Source organism: Nerophis ophidion, linkage group LG18 (genome assembly GCF_033978795.1).
Source record: "Nerophis ophidion isolate RoL-2023_Sa linkage group LG18, RoL_Noph_v1.0, whole genome shotgun sequence".
NCBI classification, from domain to species: domain Eukaryota; kingdom Metazoa; phylum Chordata; class Actinopteri; order Syngnathiformes; family Syngnathidae; genus Nerophis; species Nerophis ophidion.
In genome coordinates this window covers 2,586,485-2,604,645 of record NC_084628.1, presented here as the reverse complement: position 1 = coordinate 2,604,645, position 18,161 = coordinate 2,586,485, and the positions used below count along the sequence as shown (strand labels likewise).

Here is an 18,161-nt window from a genome sequence, read left to right as displayed (position 1 = left end):
TAGTACTTTATTTATTCCGTCAGGAAAATTAAAATTTTCAGCACAATCCCATTCAAGTTTAGACAAACATTACAAGGAGACAGAACAGGATCGCTGACGGGTCTGCCGGCTTCCAGCGCCCCTTACAAAAAAGATGAGATAAAGGTAAACAAAGGGGGGGTGGGGGGGAGAAAAAAATAGAAGATTAAAATAAAATTTATAAAATCGGTCTTTGCCTGGGCCCTGGAGAGGAGGTGCAGACTGAGGCCAAGGGAAAAAAACTAATAAATTAAAAAAAAATAAAAAATAAAAAAACAACTCATAAACAACTCATAGATCAACATTGTATAAAAAAAAAAAAGTGATTTTTTTTTAGTTGTGATTTCCTTCTCTGCATGAAAGTTTAAAATGAGCATATATTAATACAGTATGAACAAGACTGTTTTGATGTAGACACATAAAATCATCATACTGCTGTGATTATAGGTATCAAGTGTTCATTTAAGGCAGGGGCGCTCACACTTTTTCTGCAGGTGAGCTACTTTTCAATTGACCAAGTCGAGGAGATCTACCTCATTCCTATTTATGATTTATATTCATTTATTTATGAAAAAGACATTTTTGTTAACAAGTTAATGGTGTTTAATGATAATACAAGCATGTGTAACACACATAGATTCCTTTCTTTCATGAAGACAAGAATATAAGTTGGTGTATTACCTGATTCTGATGACTTGCATTGATTGGAATTAGACAGTGGTGCTGATAACGTCCGCATTTTCAAATGGAGGAAAAAAAAAAGTCGTCCTTTCTGTCCAATACCACATGAAAGTGGTTGGATTTGGCATCTCATTTGTCCAACTTGCATACTGGTTTTTAAACACTTTGTTATGAGAGTAGCATATGTGTGTGGCCCTTTAATGTCTGGCAGCAGGTGAGTGACGTCAGTGAGTGTGCGGGTGGGCAAGCAAGTGAGAAAGCGCTCGCTGAGGGCGGGGGAGAAATACATTGGCATCAAACTCCGTAGCTTGCTAGCTTTCTGAGACTCTTATTTTGTTAGCACAGGCAGGATGAAACAGGTCTTTTATGGTGAAGACAGGAAGTGTGCAGTCGCTCTTTAGAGTTTTGACAGTAGGTACGGAGTCTCTAGAAATAAAATGTGTTTCTCTGCGTCCGCCCTGCTAGTGATTTTTTTCTTAAATATGAGCTCGCAGCAGCCAGCGTCATCTCACAAGATCCTCGGGTGGCGAGAATGTCAAACAACTGACGAAAGTGAAGTCTTGGTATGATTGATAATTGCTCATTTTTATGTACATTTTTTAATGCCTGGCTTGAGATCGACTGACACACCCTCCGAGATCGACGTAATGCCCACCCCTGATTTAAGGCTAAGGCAAAATATCGTGATATATATCGTGTATCGCGATATGGCCTAAAAATATCGCGATATTTGAAAAAGGCCATATCATCCAGCCCTATCGCAACCACAAATGTCGAATCAATTTATTGTTAAACGAATCGTTACACCACTAATAATTAGAATTTTCTCTAAAAATTTTAAAAAAGAGCAGTTGTGTTGGTGATTAAGTTCATGAATCCAAATGGATCTTTATTACAATCCCCAAAGAGGGCACTTTAAGTTGATGATTACTTCTATGTGTAGAAATCTTTATTTATAATTGAATCACTTGTTTATTTTTCAATAAGTTTATAGTTATTTTTATAACTTTTTTTCCCAAATAGTTCAAGAAATACCACTACAAATGAGCAATATTTTGCACTGTTATACAACTTAAAGGCCTACTGAAATGAGATGTTCTTATTTAAACGGGAATAGCAGGTCCATTCTACGTTTCATACTTGATCATTTCGCGATATTGCCATATTTTTGCTGAAAGGATTTAGTAGAGAACATCCACGATAAAGTTCGCAACTTTTGGTCGCTAATAGAAAAGCCCTGCCTTTACCGGAAGTAGTGATGTGTGCGTGACACCACGAGTTGCAAGGCTCCACACATATTCGCATTGTTTATAATGGGAGCCACCAGCAGTAAGAGCAATTCGGACCGAGAAAGCGACAATTTGCCCATTAATTTGAGTGAGGATGAAAGATTCGTGAATTAGGATATTGATAGTAAATAACTAGAAAATAAATAAATAAATAAAGCGACGGCTCCGGGCGGCGGCAGTGTGAGCGTTTCAGATGTGATTAGACACATTTACTAGGATAATTCTGGAAGATCCCTTATCTGCTTATTGTGTTACTAGTGTTTTAGTGAGATTGTAATGACATACTTCAAGGTCGGATGGCTGCGGTGAACACGCAGTGACTCAGAGAGAAGCCGAGGAGCCAAGCTCACAGCTGACTTTTAAACAGCTACTGCAGGAGGAAGTCCCATAATCCACTGATTTCTCCGTTAAGACTTAATATAACAATTTTCCCATCCAAAGACATGCTGGTTGACGTAGAGAAAACATGTTCGCTTGACTGCTCTGCTTCACAACAAAGAAACACCGGTTGTGTCTCGGTGCTAAAGACAGCTGCAATACACCGCTTTCCACCAACAGCTTTCTTCTTTGTAGTCTCCATTAATAAATGAACAAATTGCAAAAGATTCAGCAACACATATGTCCAAAATAGTGTGTAATTACGGCATGAACAGAGACGACTTTTAGCCGTTTTTGGTGCCTCGCTAATATGTCCCCTCCAACACGTGACGTCACGCGTACGCGTCATCATTCCGTGTCGTTTTCAACAAGAAAGTCACGGGAAATTTAAAATTGCAATTTAGTAAACTAAAAAGGCCGTATTGGCATGTGTTGCAATGTTAATATTTCATCATTGGTATATAAACTATCAGACTGCGTGGTCGCTAGTAGTGGCTTTCAGTAGGACTTTAATAAATCAGAAACTGATGACATAGTGCTGTATTTTACTTCTTTATCTCTTTTTTTCTAACCAAAAATGCTTTGCTCTGATTAGGGGGTACTTGAATTAAAAACATGTTCACAGGGGGTACATCACTGACAAAAGGTTGAGAACCACTGCCCTGTAGTCATCATTGTCGACGTCCCAATGGGGTGAGATTTTCCTTGCCCTTATGTGGGCTCTAATGAATATGTCGTTGTGGCTTGTGCAGCCCTTTGAGACACTTGTTATTTAGGGCTATATAAATAAACATTGATTTATTGATTGAAGGCTTCACGGTGGAAGAGGGGTTAGTGCGTCTGCCTCACAATACGAAGGTCCTGCAGTCCTGGGTTAAATCCTAGGTTTGGGATCTTTCTGTGTGGAGTTTGCATGTCCTCCACGTGACTGTGTGGGTTCCCTCCGGGTACTCCGGCTTCCTCCCGCTTCCAAAGGGGATAGGTTGATTGGCAACACTAAAATGGCCCTAGTGTGTGAATGTGAGTGGGAATTAGGGCTGGGCGATATTGGCTTTTATTAATATCACGATATTTTTATGCCATATGCGATGTACGATATATATTACGATATTTTGCCTTAGCCTTGAATGAACACTTGATGCATATAATCACAGCAGTATGATGATTCTATGTGTCTACATTCAAACATTCTTCTTCATACTGCATTAATATATGCTACTTTTAAACTTTCATGCAGAGATGGAACTCAAAACTAAGTCAGTTTACCAAAACTGTATTTATTAAAGTTATTAGCAGGTGACTTTTCAAATGATGCTAAATATTAGCAGTAATGCCACTTTTGGTAGCAACGCTTGTGCCCCACACTTGACAAATTAAAGTTGTCTATTCGTAATGTGGCTGATGCACTTTCAGCATGTGTTTAAAACCATCGTTTTGCACAATGGAGTCTGCACCGACACAAACACCGATTAAATGGCACGGGGCGTTCAAGTTCCTCCGTTACTCCGCTCGCCATTACCACGCTGTGCGAACAACTTTTTTTTTTTTTTATAAATCACGTGTGTGCAGAACCAAAGATATTGATCCGAACTGATCACAGATCAATGTTGATACGTTGCACCACTATTGCTTAATAATAATAATAATAATATTAATAATGGATTAGATTTATATTGCGCTTTTCTATTGTTAGATACTCAAAGCGCTCACAGAGAAGTGGGAACCCATCATTCATTCACACCTGGTGGTGGTAAGCTACATCAGTAGCCACAGCTGCCCTGGGGTAGACTGACGGAAGCGTGGCTGCCAGTTTGCGCCTACGGCCCCTCCGACCACCACCAATCATTCATTCACCGGTGTGAGCGGCACAGGGGGCAAAGGGTGAAGTGTCCTGCCCAAGGACACAACGGCAGCGATTTGGATGTCAATAGGTGGGAAGCGAACCTGCAAGCCTCAGGTTTTTGGCACGGCCGATCTACCCACTACGCCAGGGGTGCCCACACTTTTTCTGCAGGCGAGCTACTTTTCAATTGACCAACTCGAGGGGATCTACCTCATTTATATATATCATTTATATTTATTTATTTATGAAAGAGACATTTTTGTAAACAAGTTAAATGTGTTTAATGATAATACAAGCATGTGTAACACATATAGATGTCTTTCTTTCACAAAGACAAGAATATAAGTTGGTGTATTACCTGATTCTGATGACTTGCATTGATTGGAATCAGACAGTAATGATGATAACGCCCACATTTTCAAATGGAGGAGAAAAAAAGTTGTCCTTTCTGTACAATACCACATGAAAGTGGTTGCTTTTTGGCATCTAATTCATCCAGCTTCCATACACTTTACAAGAAAAACATTGGCGGCAAATTCCGTAGCTTGCTTGATTGACATTCACGGCACCCGAGGGTCTTGTGAGATGACGCTGGCTGCTGCCAGTTCATTATTATGAAAAAAGGACAGAGAGGAAGGCGAGAAACACTTTTTATTTCAACAGACTTTCGCGCCGTCCCTTCCGTCAAAACTCTAAAGGCCAACTGCACATTTCCTGTCTTCACAATAAAAGCCCTGCTTCATGCTGCCTGCGCTAACAAAATAAGAGTCTCGGAAAAGTGGCGTGCACAAGTGATGTGCACGCCAGCTTTCTGAGGGATCGCTTGTGCACGCCAGTTTTCCGAGACTCTGTATTTAGTTAGCGCAGGCAGCATGAAGCAGGGCTTTTATTGTGAAGATAGGAAATGTGCAGTCGGCCTTTAGAGTTTTGACGGAAGGGATGACGCAAAAGTCTGTTGAAATAAAAAGTGTTTCTCGCCTTCCTCTCTGTCATTTTTTCATAATAATGATCTTGCAGCAGCCAGCGTCATCTCACAAGACCCTCGGGTGCCGTGAATGTCATTTAAGTGACGTCTTGGTGAAGATTGATGATCACTAATTTTTAGGTCCAATTTTTTTTAAAAGCCTGGCTGGAGATCGACTGACACACCCCCCGCGGTCGAATGGTAGCTCGTGATCGACGTAATGGGCACCCCTGCACTACGCCATGCCGCCCCATGTTACCATATCCGCACCTTCTTTCTCTCATTTTACCACTCGACTGGGATGAGAATCAGCACCTCCGAGACCGCTAGCATCACAGCTAACGTTAGCCACGCCGCTACCTCTCTGTTGGGCGAGGGCGTATACGTATGTGACGTATGACGTGACAGTATGTGACGTGTGTAAGAATGTGCGCTCGCCGTCTGTGAGACGGAGACACAAGAAGGAGTGGGAGGAGCCTGTAGTGTAATGCCAGCAGCTAAAAGCAATTGCGCGAAAACGTTTACTCGAATATTACGATATAGTCATTTTCCATATCGCACAGACTCAAACCTGCGATATATCACATATATAGCCCAGCCCTAGTGTGAATGTTGTCTGTCTATCTGTGTTGGCCCTGTGGTGAGGTGGCGACTTGTCCAGGGTGTACACCGCCTTCTGCCCGATTGTAGCTGATAGGCACCAGCGCCTCAAAAAAAAAAAATAGATTTTCCAAAAAAATTTGTATCTATTCTGAATCGCACAACGTATTCAAATCGATTTTTTCCCACACCCCTAATGTTTACACTTCCCAGCAGCTTTAGCGGGGTTAGACGTGCAGCCCGTCAGCCCTCTCTGGCAACAAACAAACATTCTCCTACCTCAAACAACTTTGTTTTTTATCAGAAACCATGTGTCCACAAATGTAGGCGAGAACCCTCCCGAGGTGTCAAAAGTCCACTCTCTTTCCCTGCTGAAAAGTTATGTAACGAGGGGGGTAAGGCTAACTCCACGGTAGCCCAAGTTAGCTTGCAGGCTAACTTTTTTTTTTTTTTTTTTGTCAATCCAACAAAACAATACACAGCAATACCATAACAATGCAAACAATTCCAAAACCAAACCTGACCCAGCAACACTCAGAACTGCAATAAACAGAGCAATTGAGAGGAGACACAAACACCACACAGAACAAACCAAAAGTAGTGAAACAAAAATGAATATTATCAACAGCAGTATCAATATTAGTTATAATTTCAACACTGCAGTGATTAAAAATCCCTCATTGACATTATCATTAGACATTTATAAAAAATTAAAATAAAAGAACAATAGTGTCACAGTGGCTTACACTTGCATCACATCTCATAAACTGGACAACACACTGTGTCCAATGTTTTCACAAAGATAAAATAAGTCACATTTTTGGTTCGTTTAATAGTTAAAACAAATTTACATTATTGCAATCAGTTGATAAAAAATTGTCCTTTACAATTAAAAAAGCTCTTTAAAAAAATCTACTACTCTGCTAGCATGTCAGCCGACTGGTGTAGATCCTGCTGAAATCCTATGTATTGAATGAATACAGAATCCTTTTGATTCGGAAAAAACATCGTTTTTGAATCGAGAATCGCGTTGAATAGAAAGAAGAAAAAAAAAAATCGATATATAATCGAATCGCGACCCCAAGAATCGATATTGAATCAAATCGTGGGACACCCAGAGATTCGCAGCCCTATTAGACGTACAGAATCATCATACTGCTGTGATTATATAAATCAAGTGTTCATTCAAGGCTAAGGCAAAATATCGAGATGTATATATCGTGTATCGCGATATGGCCTAAAAATATCACGACATTTGAAAAAGACCATATCGCCCAGCCCTATCGCAACCACAAATGTCGAATCGGTTCACCACTAATAATTAGAATTTTCCTTAAAAAATTAAAAAAAGAGCGTACAATCCAAAAGGATCTCTATTACAATCCCCAAAGAGGGCACTTTAAGTTGATGATTACTTCTATGTGTAGAAATCTTTATAAATGAATCCCTTGTTTATTTTTCAACGAGCTTTTAGTTATTTTTATATATTTTTTCCCCAAATAGTTCAAGAAAGACCACTACGAATGAGTAATAATTTAGGCACTTTAAGTTGATGATTACTTCTATGTGTAGAAATCTTTATTTATAATTGAATCACTTGTTTATTTTTCAACACGTTTTTAGTTATTTTTATAACTTTTTTTCCCAAATAGTTCAAGAAAGACCACTACAAATGAGCAATAATTTGCACTGTTATACAATTTAATAAATCAGAAACTGTTGACATAGTGCTGTATTTTACTTCTTTATCTCTTTTTTATTCCCAACCAAAAATGCGTTGCTCTGATTAGGGGGTACTTGAATAAAAAAAATGTTCACAGGGGGTACATCATAATAGGACTAATAGACTCAAAAACGCCATTAGACTGTACAACTCCTCTCTGGGGAGGCGGGGGGGTACAAGGATGACAGGTGATGCAAAACAATAACAGTGAATGAATGAATGGTTTATTTTGAGCCATGCAAACAAAACAAGAGAATGACATAAAATACAAAAGAAATATATAAATAAATTATTTTTACACCTACATTGAAAACATTACATGTGACTAATCTTTTGTAGATGTCAAGATTGGCTCAAAAGGGAGTGGGAAGAAGTAAACTTATTAGGTCCCACCCCTATACATATAAAAAAATATATATATACAATATATAATACAATAATATTTATAATATAATTCAATTCAGTGGTTGCTGCTATATATTGTCTATATATAATACATTTAAATTCACACACACTAACATATATACATATGTACACACATATATACAATTTATATATATATATACATATATATATACATATACACACACATTCACATACATACACACATGCATATACCCAAAATACACATATATCCATCACACACACACACCTATATAAATACTATATATATAATAGTATATATAATATACACTTTTGTCTAAACATTATTAACAGTGCAATACTTTTTCATAACATGGTCACTACTGCCTACTTTGTCTTGTTATATTCTTATTTTACTGTTATATTTTTATTCCAATTGTTGCTTTTTATTTTGTATTCTTATTGTAATATTTCTCTAGTTTGTTTCCATTTAAACCCCCATTATTTACTTTTTATTAAATTGCTCTCAACTCTGTACACTGCTGCTGGAATTTTAATTTTCGGATAGGTTGATTGGCAACACTAAATTGGCCCTAGTGTGTGAATGTTGTCTGTCTGTGTTGGCCCTGCGATGAGGTGGCGACTTGTCCAGGGTGTACCCTGCCTTCCGCCCGATTGTAGCTGAGATAGGCGCCAACACCCCCCGCGACCCCGAAAGGGAATAAGTGGTAGAAAATGGATGGATGGACGGAAGGAACTCTCCTGAAGGAATCAATAAAGTACTATCCATCACTGAAAAAGGTTAAGAACCACTGCCTGGGAGGGGGTTGCCCACATATGCGGTCCTCTCCAAGGTTTCTCATAGTCACCATTGCTGGGGTGAGTTTTTCCTTGCCTTTATGTGGGCTCTACCGAGTATGTCGTTGCGGCTTGTGCCACTTGTGATTTAGGGTTATATAAATAAACATTGATTGATTGATTGAACGTTACAGCGCGCTCGGCTCTTACCGGCATTAGCTGCTGCCAAGCGGGGTTAGACGTGCAGCCCTCTCTGGCAACAAACATTCTCCTACCTCAAACAACTTTGTTTCATTTTTTTTTATCAGAAAGCATGTGTCCACAAATATCAGCGAGAACCCTCCACCCTCTTCCCCCGCTAAAAAGTTATGTAACGAGGGGGGTAAGGCTAGGTAGCCCAAGTTAGCTTGGAGGCTAACTTTTTTTTTTTGTGTACTCACCTCCGTCTTGGTTATGCGGTGTCGCGCCAGTTTGACGACCGCAAAGTTGCCCTTTCCTAAAGTGCGCTCGATGTCGTAGAAGCCCACACGGACGGGACCCCGGAGCAGCGGCTTGTGGACGCTGTCAGCCATGACCATGCTGTTGTCGACGGCGGACCAGCGAGGGGGGTGAGTGGGGCTGAGAGAGGGGGGTGGCGGGGCTGCCGCCGCGGGCTCACACCGGGGCTCCCTCGCAGCCGTTAGGAGATAAAGAGCCTACGAAGCAACCGCCGCCACTCTTAATGGAAGCGTGTCCATTAAAAAAAAACACGAGTGCTCCGGCGACTGTGGCGACACTCTCCTTCAAAGCAGCGGCGGCGACATTTCAAAAAAAAAAATATAAAAAAAAAAAATCTTTGTCTTTTTTTTTTTTTTTTTCCCCTCCCCTTACGCCTTTGTCACCAAAAAGGCACCTTTATCCGGTCACAATGGAGCTTTAATGTCCCCTCTGTCAGGTAGAGTAGACTCGCAAAGAGGCATCATGTTCCTCCGCTTGACGTGCATTGACGTCAAAGCCAGGGGGGTATTTGTACAGGGGGGCGGGGCCTCCCAGCCGCTCCACACTTCGGTGCCAATTGGTTGCCAAGGCAACCAGACCCACCTCTTACGTCAACCGGTGAAAAAATGGCTATTCCGAAATGTGTTTTGCTCCGTTGCACACAGAGGTCACTTTTCCACCTTTTTTTTTATTAGCTTTACTGATTGCAGGTAAATTTAATTTTAAAACAAAAGTTAGACTTCGACAAACTTTAAAGGCCTTTTTGGCTGAGAGAGCCATACAAGCCAAATATTTTAAAAACTTTTTTTTAAACACTGAATACAACCATCCATCCATCCATCATCTTCCGCTTATCCGAGGTCGGGTCGCGGGGGCAGCAGCCTAAGCAGGGAAACCCAGACTTCCCTCTCCCCAGCCACTTCGTCTAGCTCTTCCCGGGGGATCCCGAGGCGTTCCCAGGCCAGCCGGGAGACATAGTCTTCCCAACGTGTCCTGGGTCTTCCCCGTGGCCTCCTACCGGTTGGACGTGCCCTAAACACCTCCCTCGGCAGGCGTTCGGGTGGCATCCTGACCAGATGCCCGAACCACCTCATCTGGCTCCTCTCGATGTGGAGGAGCAGCGGCTTTACTTTGAGTTCCTCCCGGATGGCAGAGCTTCTCACCCTATCTCTAAGGGAGAGACCTGGAAACTCATTTGGGCCGCTTGTACCCGTGATCTTATCCTTTCGGTCATGACCCAAAGCTCATGACCATAGGTGAGGATGGGAACGTAGATCGACCGGTAAATTGAGAGCTTTGCCTTCCGGCTCAGCTCCTTCTTCACCACAACGGATCGATACAACGTCCGCATTACTGAAGACGCCGCACCGATCCGCCTGTCGATCTCACGATCCACTCTTCCCTCACTCGTGAACAAGACTCCTAGGTACTTGAACTCCTCCACTTGGGGCAGGGTCTCCTCCCCAACCCGGAGATGGCATTCCACCCTTTTCCGGGCGAGAACCAAGGACTCGGACTTGGAGGTGCTGATTGTCATTCCGGTCGCTTCACACTCGGCTGCGAACCGATCCAACATACAACTATATGCGTGCATTTTTAAGAAAGACCAACATTTTTAGAGAATAATAAGTCTCATTCTTTTTATTAACATTGTTATTCAGAGGCTAGCCACAAATAAATAAAATACTTCTTACCATTAATGCGACTTCTTGAACAGGTGCGGTAGAAACCGGATGGATGGATGAAAATGCATGAGAATGTTTTATATTTTGAACGTTATTTTTGGGGCTTGACGGTGGAAGAGGGGTTAGTGCGTCTGCCTCACAATACGAAGTTCCTGCAGTCCTGGGTTCAAATCCAGGCTCGGGATCTTTCTGTGTGGAGTTTGCATTGTGGGTTCCCTCCGGGTACTCCGGCTTCCTCCCACTTCCAAAGACATGCACCTGGGGATAGGTTGATTGGCAACACTAAATGGTCCCTAGTGTGTGAATGCTCTAGTGTTGGCCCTGCGATGAGGTGGCGACTTGTCCAGGGTGTACCCCGCCTTCCGCCCGATTGTAGCTGAGCTAGGCACCAGCGACCCCAAGAGGGAATACGCGGTAGGAAATGGATGGATGGATGTTATTCTGAGGCTAGCCAAAAATATCAATCAATCAATCAATCAATCAATGTTTACTTCTATAGCCCTAAATCACTAGTGTCTCAAAGGGCTGCACAAACCACAACACAAACCACTACGACATCCTCGGTAGGCCCACATAAACTCACACCCAGTGAGACGTCGGTGACAATGATGACTATGAGAAACCTTGGAGAGGAGGAAAACAATGGATGTCGAGCGGGTCTAACATGATACTGTGAAAGTTCAATCCATAATGGATCCAAGAGTCCAGTCCAAAGCGGATCCAACACAGCAGCGAGAGTCCCGTTCACAGCGGAGCCAGCAGGAAACCAACCCAAGCGGAGGCGGATCAGCAGCGCAGAGATGTCCCCAGCCGATACACAGGCAAGCAGTACATGGCCACCGGATCGGACCGGACCCCCTCCACAAGGGAGAGTGGGAAATAGGAGAAAAAGAAAAGAAACGGCAGATCAACTGGTCTAAAAAGGGAGTCTATTTAAAGGCTAGAGTATACAAATGAGTTTTAAGGTGAGACTTAAATGCTTCTACTGAGGTGGCATCTCAAACTGTTACCGGGAGGGCATTCCAGAGTACTGGAGCCTGAAATGAAAACGCTCTATAGCCCGCAGACTTTTTTTGGGCTTTGGGGAATCACTAATAAACCGAAGTCCTTTGAACGCAGATTTCTTGCCGGGACATATGGTACAATACAATCGGCAAGATAGGATGGAGCTAGACCGTGTAGTATTTTATACGTAAGTAGTAAAACCTTAAAGTCACATCTTAAGTGCTCAGGAAGCCAGTGCAGGTGAGCCAGTACAGGTATATATGTATGTATATATGTATATAAAGGTATATACAGTATAGGTATATATGTATGTATATATGTATATAAAGGTATATACAGTATAGGTATATATGTATGTATATATGTATATAAAGGTATATACAGTATATATGTATGTATATATGTATATAAAGGTATATACAGTATATATGTATGTATATATGTATATAAAGGTATATACAGTACAGGCGTAATGTGATCAAACTTTCTTGTTCTTGTCAAAAGTCTAGCAGCCGCATTTTGTACCAACTGTAATCTTTTAATGCTAGACATGGGGAGACCCGAAAATAATACGTTACAGTAGTCGAAATACTTCTTACCATTAATGGACTTCTTGAACAGGTTGGATGGATGAAAATGCATGAGAATGTTTTATATTTTGAACGTTATTTTTGATACTGTGATTACCAGCAGATTTATTCATTACTTATCACGTTAAGCAATGTCAGCTAAAATTGATCTGAGAGCCGGGTGCAGTCATCAAAAGAACCATATCTGGCTCTAGAGCAGGGATGTCGAACTCAAATACAGAGTGGGCCAAAATTTAAAAGTGAACAAAGCGGCGGGCCAAGGTTGAACAAATTAATCCTTTAATAGGGACCCAAACAAGTTTTGCATTGAATATTGAACAAGCAAGGCTTATATAACTTTATAGTGACATGCAAAATCCAGTTTCAAATAATAATAATAATGAAAAAATATCAATGGCATATCAAATAAAATTTTAATAAAAATTGTGTGCCTCTTTTCTATTTGCAGCCCATTGAGGTAAATATCGAAATAAACTTTGTCCACAGGCTAATAATAAATTTGAAAATAAAATAATAATGATTGAATCAAACATTCAAGCCTTGAAGTAACAAGAGAAAGTGCATGAATAAAATGTTAATTATTGCTCAGTTTGCTACACTGATTAGCTTTAACACTGAATATGGAACAAGCAATAATCATATAACTTAATAGTGCAAAATCAACGTTCAAAAAACAAACGAAAAAAAACAAATGGTCAAATAAATACAATTTAAATAAAACATTTAATGCCTCTTTTCTATTTGCAGCCTTCTGAGGTAAACATCAACATTACATTTTTCCACAGGCTAATAAATCTTAAAATAAAATAATAATGAGATGGGTGGGGTTGGTGGTGGGGGGCAGGTTTTGGTGGTAGTCAGTGCTGCAAGGGGTTCTGGGTATTTGTTCTGTTGTGTTTATGCTGTGTTACGGTCATTCTTGTATGGTGTGGGTTCACAGTGTGGCGCATATTTGTAACAGTGTCAAAGTTGTTTATACGGCCACCCTCAGTGTGACCTGTATGGCTTTTGAGCAAGTATGCATGGCATTCACTTAAGTGTGTGTACAAGTCGCATATATCATGTGACTTGGCCAGCACGCTGTTTGTATGGAGTAAAAGCGGACGTGATAACATATTGTTGACAACGCTAAAGGCAGTGCCTTTATAGTACCGGCGGGCCCGCTCTAATGTTAATTTGATATTGCCTCAAGGGCCAAATGAAATTGTAGGGCGGGCCCGCCGTGTGATTTCTTTCGGCCCTTGAGACAATATCAAATTAACATTAGAGTTGGCCCGCCGCTGTAACACCACATTCACTACTAATACTCATACTCGTCAACCCTCCCAATTTTCCCGGGAGACTCCCGAAGTTCAGTGCCCCTCCCGAATTTCTCCCGATTTCCACCCGGACAATAATATTGGGGGGGGTCCGTAAAAAGCACTGCTTTTGGCGTTCTCTACATGTCGCCACGTCCGCTTTTCTTCCATACAAACAGCGTGCCGGCCCACTCACATAATATATGCGGCTCATACACACACACAAGTGTATGCAAGGCATACTTGGTCAACAGCCATACAGGTCACACTGAGGGTGGCCGTATAAACAAGGCTAACACTGTTACAAATATGCGCCACACTGTGAACCCACAGCAAACAAGAATGACAAACACATTTCGGGAGAACAACACAACATAAACACAACTGGACAAATACCCAGAATCCCTTGCATCACTAACTCTTCCGGGATGCTACAATATACACCCCCGCTACCACCAAACCCCGCGACAACTCAAACCCGCCGCCGGAAAAAGGCATTAAATTTGTGTTTTTATTTTATTTGATATGCCAGTGATATTTTTTAATTATTACTATTTGAAACTGGATTTTACATGTCACTATAAAGTTATATAAGCCTTGCTTGTTCAATATTCAATGCAAAACTTGTTTGGGTCCATATTAAAAGGTTAATTTGTTCAACCTTGGCCCGCGGCTTTTTTCAGTTTTAAATTTTGGCCCACTCTGTATTTGAGTTTGACACACCTGCTCTAGAGCCATAGGTTCCCTACCCCTGGCCTACTGAAAGCCACTACTAGCGACCACACAGTCTGATAGTTTATATATCAATGATGAAATATTAACATTGCAACACATGCCAATACGGCCTTTTCAGTTTACTAAACTACAATTTTATATTTCCCGGGAGTTTGGTCTTGAAAACGTGCTGTAATGCCGACGTGTACGCAAGACGTCACGCGTTTTTAGGAAGTATGAACGCTGCGCACACACACAGCTAAAAGTCGTCTGCTTTAACCGCATAATTACACCGTATTTTGGAGATCTGTGTTGCTGAATCTTTTGCAATTTGTTCAATTAATATTGGAGAAGTCAAAGAAACAAGGCCAAAAAGAAGGCCACGCCCCCTCCAGCTCCATGCAGACCTGACTCAATGTTGTGACCCTCTTAAACAGGACAATACTGCCATCTACTGTACATAGAATAGAATGTAAATATATTCTACATTTAAGTGCAGTCAAGGAACATGCATTAGAGAAGTCTGTTCTGAAGCCCACAGTAAACAGACGTAACTTCATCACGTCGCCCGGTTATTGACTTCAACCCAGTATATTACACCGTCGACGAGCAAAATGAAGAAATACGCTTGCAAGTTCCAGAACGATTGGAAACAATCATTTCAGTTTATCCAGGAGAGTTCAAAGGGGAAGGGGTATGTTCCCCGTACATTTTGTAGAACAGACTTCTCCATTGAACAATGCGTCCGAAAGGATATACTCAGTCGTGAACAGTCAGCATCGTTCACAACCCAGTATTATGGCCCACATCGCAAAATGGAGACCCGATGGTGTATCTTATGCTGAGACAAAGATGGCTATCTGCTGATAGCTGGAAGCAACATCCCGTTCTCATTTGTGGATGTCTACAACAAATCCGTTAAGGATGTTCCCGGATTCGGAGATCGCTCGCCAATACGCAAATGGCAGAACAAAGGTTACTCAAATAGTGAAAGGTAAGTGTTGTTTTTTTTTTTTTAGTAACCAGCAAGCACAGTACAGTTAGTAGAACAACTGTTTTTATTATTGTGTATTTGATAGGTGCCGTCGGAAATTCAACTATTTCTTTTATTTATATATACAATAAAATAAATATATTTAGCTAGAATTCACGGAAAGTCAAGTATTTCATACATATATATATATATTTAAATATATATGAAATACACGCCACCCCTCTTAACCACGCCTCCGCCTCGTTTTTAATCATATTTATTTTTATATTGGTTTTATATGTTTTTTTTTTTTTTAATTCAGTCATTGGTGGAGCTAAGGATATTATTTAAATCTTGTTTTTAATATTTTTGTGCAGCACTTTGGAAACATTATTGTTATTCAAATGTGCTATATATATATATGGTGTTATATAATTGTATTGGAAACAAATATACAACTTCTGAACACAGTTCTACTTTTTTTTTTTTTTTTAAAGGGACATGCGGTAGGAAATGGATGGATGGAATACGTCTCATGATATTGTACAACTACATTATGCATAAACAAGTACTCATGAAGCCATCATTTCAAATCAAATGTGCTCCAGTCAGCTACACATCACCGCCACCTGCAGGCCAAAGTATGCAATTGCAACAAATACACTTGCTTCCAAGTTGGTCTAAAGCAGGGTTTCCCAACTTTTTTTTTCTACCAGGGACCGTTTTAATGTGTGCATTATTTTCACGGACCGGCTTAATACTTGTGGCAGACAAAAACAGCAAAAAAAAATGTGCATGAAAAATTTGCCTTTGGCTACAATCTGGCGCATTAACATTGGATTAAGCGGTAGATAATGGATGGATGGATGCATGTCCATTAATGTGCATTGTCCAATGTATCATAACAAATAACTTCTATTATTATTGGTGTGTTTAGTGCGACAGGCGAAATTTAAGTGGGAGAAAATGCGGTAGTTTATAAATTAATTATAGTTTCTGTGCGGCCGGGTAGCAAACGTTGGCTCTCAAAAAGCCAACATAACAAAAAACATGAAAATACAGTAGCGTAGTAGGCCCAAGTTTTCATTAAAAACAAGGCAGGTGTTTTATTTAACAAGCATATTTAATATGTTTGGCCGATGGAACACTACACACAGTTTGAAGACTGTGTTTGAATATAGGAACATAAAACACTGTACTTTAACCAAGTGATTTTTTGGGAGTACCACTCAATGGACTACTAGTGGTACACAATCCCTGGCTTATTGAATTGAAACAAATTAAGACACTATATTTTTTTATACTGTTTGTCTTCATTAGAGTCACAAGTGACACATTTAAAACAAACACTCATTCACAATTACACCTATGGACAATTTGAGTCACCAATCAGGCAGGAACCCGGGCTACTCATACACTTTAAATCAGGGGTCAGCAACCTTTTTGAAAGCAAGAGCTACTTCTTGGGTACTGATTAATGCAAAGGGCTACCAGTTTGATACACACTTAAATAAATTGCCAGAAATAGCCAATTTGCTCAATTTACCTTCAATAAATAAATATATATATATAAAAATGGGTATTTCTGTCTGTCATTCCGTCATACATTTTTTTTCCTTTTACGGAAGGTTTTTTGCAGAAAATAAATGATGAAAAAAACACTTAATTGAACGGTTTAAAAGAGGAGAAAACACGAAAAAATGAAAATTAAATTTTGAAACATAGTTTATCTTCAATTTCGACTCTTTAAAATTCAAAATTCAACCGAAAAAAATGAAGAGAAAAACTAGCTAATTCGAATCTTTTTGAAAAAATTACAAAAAATAATATATGGAACATCATTAGTAATTTTTCCTGATTAAGATTAATTTTAGAATTTTGATGACATGTTTTAAGAAATAATATTTAAATTTGATTCTACAGATTCTTCTAGAATTGCCAGAATAATTTTTTGGAATTTTAATCAAAAGTTTGAAGAAATATTTTAAAAATATTCTTCGTCGAAAAAACAGAAGCTAAAATGAAGAATTAAATTAAATGCATTTATTATTCTTAACAATAAATTTAAAAAATACTTGACATTGATTTAAATTGTCAGGAAAGAAGAGAAAGGAATTTAAAAGGTAAAAAGGTATATGTGTTTAAAAATCCTAAAATCATTTTTAAGGTTGTATTTTTTTCTCTAAAATTGTCTTTCTGAAAGTTATAAGAAGCAAAGTAAAACAATAAATGAATTTATTTAAACAAGTGAAGACCAAGTCTTTAAAATATTTTCTTGGATTTTCAAATTCTATTTGAGTTTTGTCTCTCTTAGAATTAAAAATGTCAAGCAAAGCGAGACCAGCTTGCTAGTAAATAAACACAATTTAAAAAATAGATGCAGCTCACTGGTAAGTGCTGCTATTTGAGCTATTTTTAGAACAGACCAGCGGGCGACTCATCTGGTCCTTACGGGCGACCTGGTGACCCCTGATTTAAATCCTTCAATCTCCCGATTGTTGTGCTAACCAGGAGTCCACACTGCGCCTCCATGGTATCTTTGGCCAGGAGACCAAACCAACATTCTGTCAGAGCTTTTCTTCCTGTCACTTCCACACAAAACATTACCTCTCTAGGGGGGGAAGGCCTCAACGGTTGGACAAGTTAATAAACAACAAAAGAGGAGTTGTGATGCAAATAAATAAAAAAAAGGGTGGGGTGGGAAAATTATATGTGTTTGTATTTTTTTTCGAAAAATAAGATTTAAATATATAGTTTTGTAT

General features: G+C 39.8%; 1 protein-coding gene across 4 annotated transcripts in view; it reads right to left on the bottom strand.

Moving 5' to 3' along the window:
• Nucleotides 1–9,934, bottom strand: part of sik2b (salt-inducible kinase 2b) — a 185,277-nt gene extending 175,343 nt beyond the window's left edge. For 3 of the 4 annotated variants that reach the window (XR_009802706.1, XM_061878547.1, XM_061878549.1), the window contains exon 1: nt 9,098–9,933. Coding sequence is in view for 3 of the 4 variants with exons in the window: in XM_061878547.1 (XP_061734531.1) it covers nt 9,098–9,235 (138 nt within the window). In the remaining variant the exon portion in view is untranslated. Of the gene's footprint in view, nt 1–9,097 lie in introns of all 4 variants that reach the window. The other variant, XM_061878548.1, reaches the window with a different exon arrangement.
• Nucleotides 9,935–18,161: the final 8,227 nt, after the last annotated feature.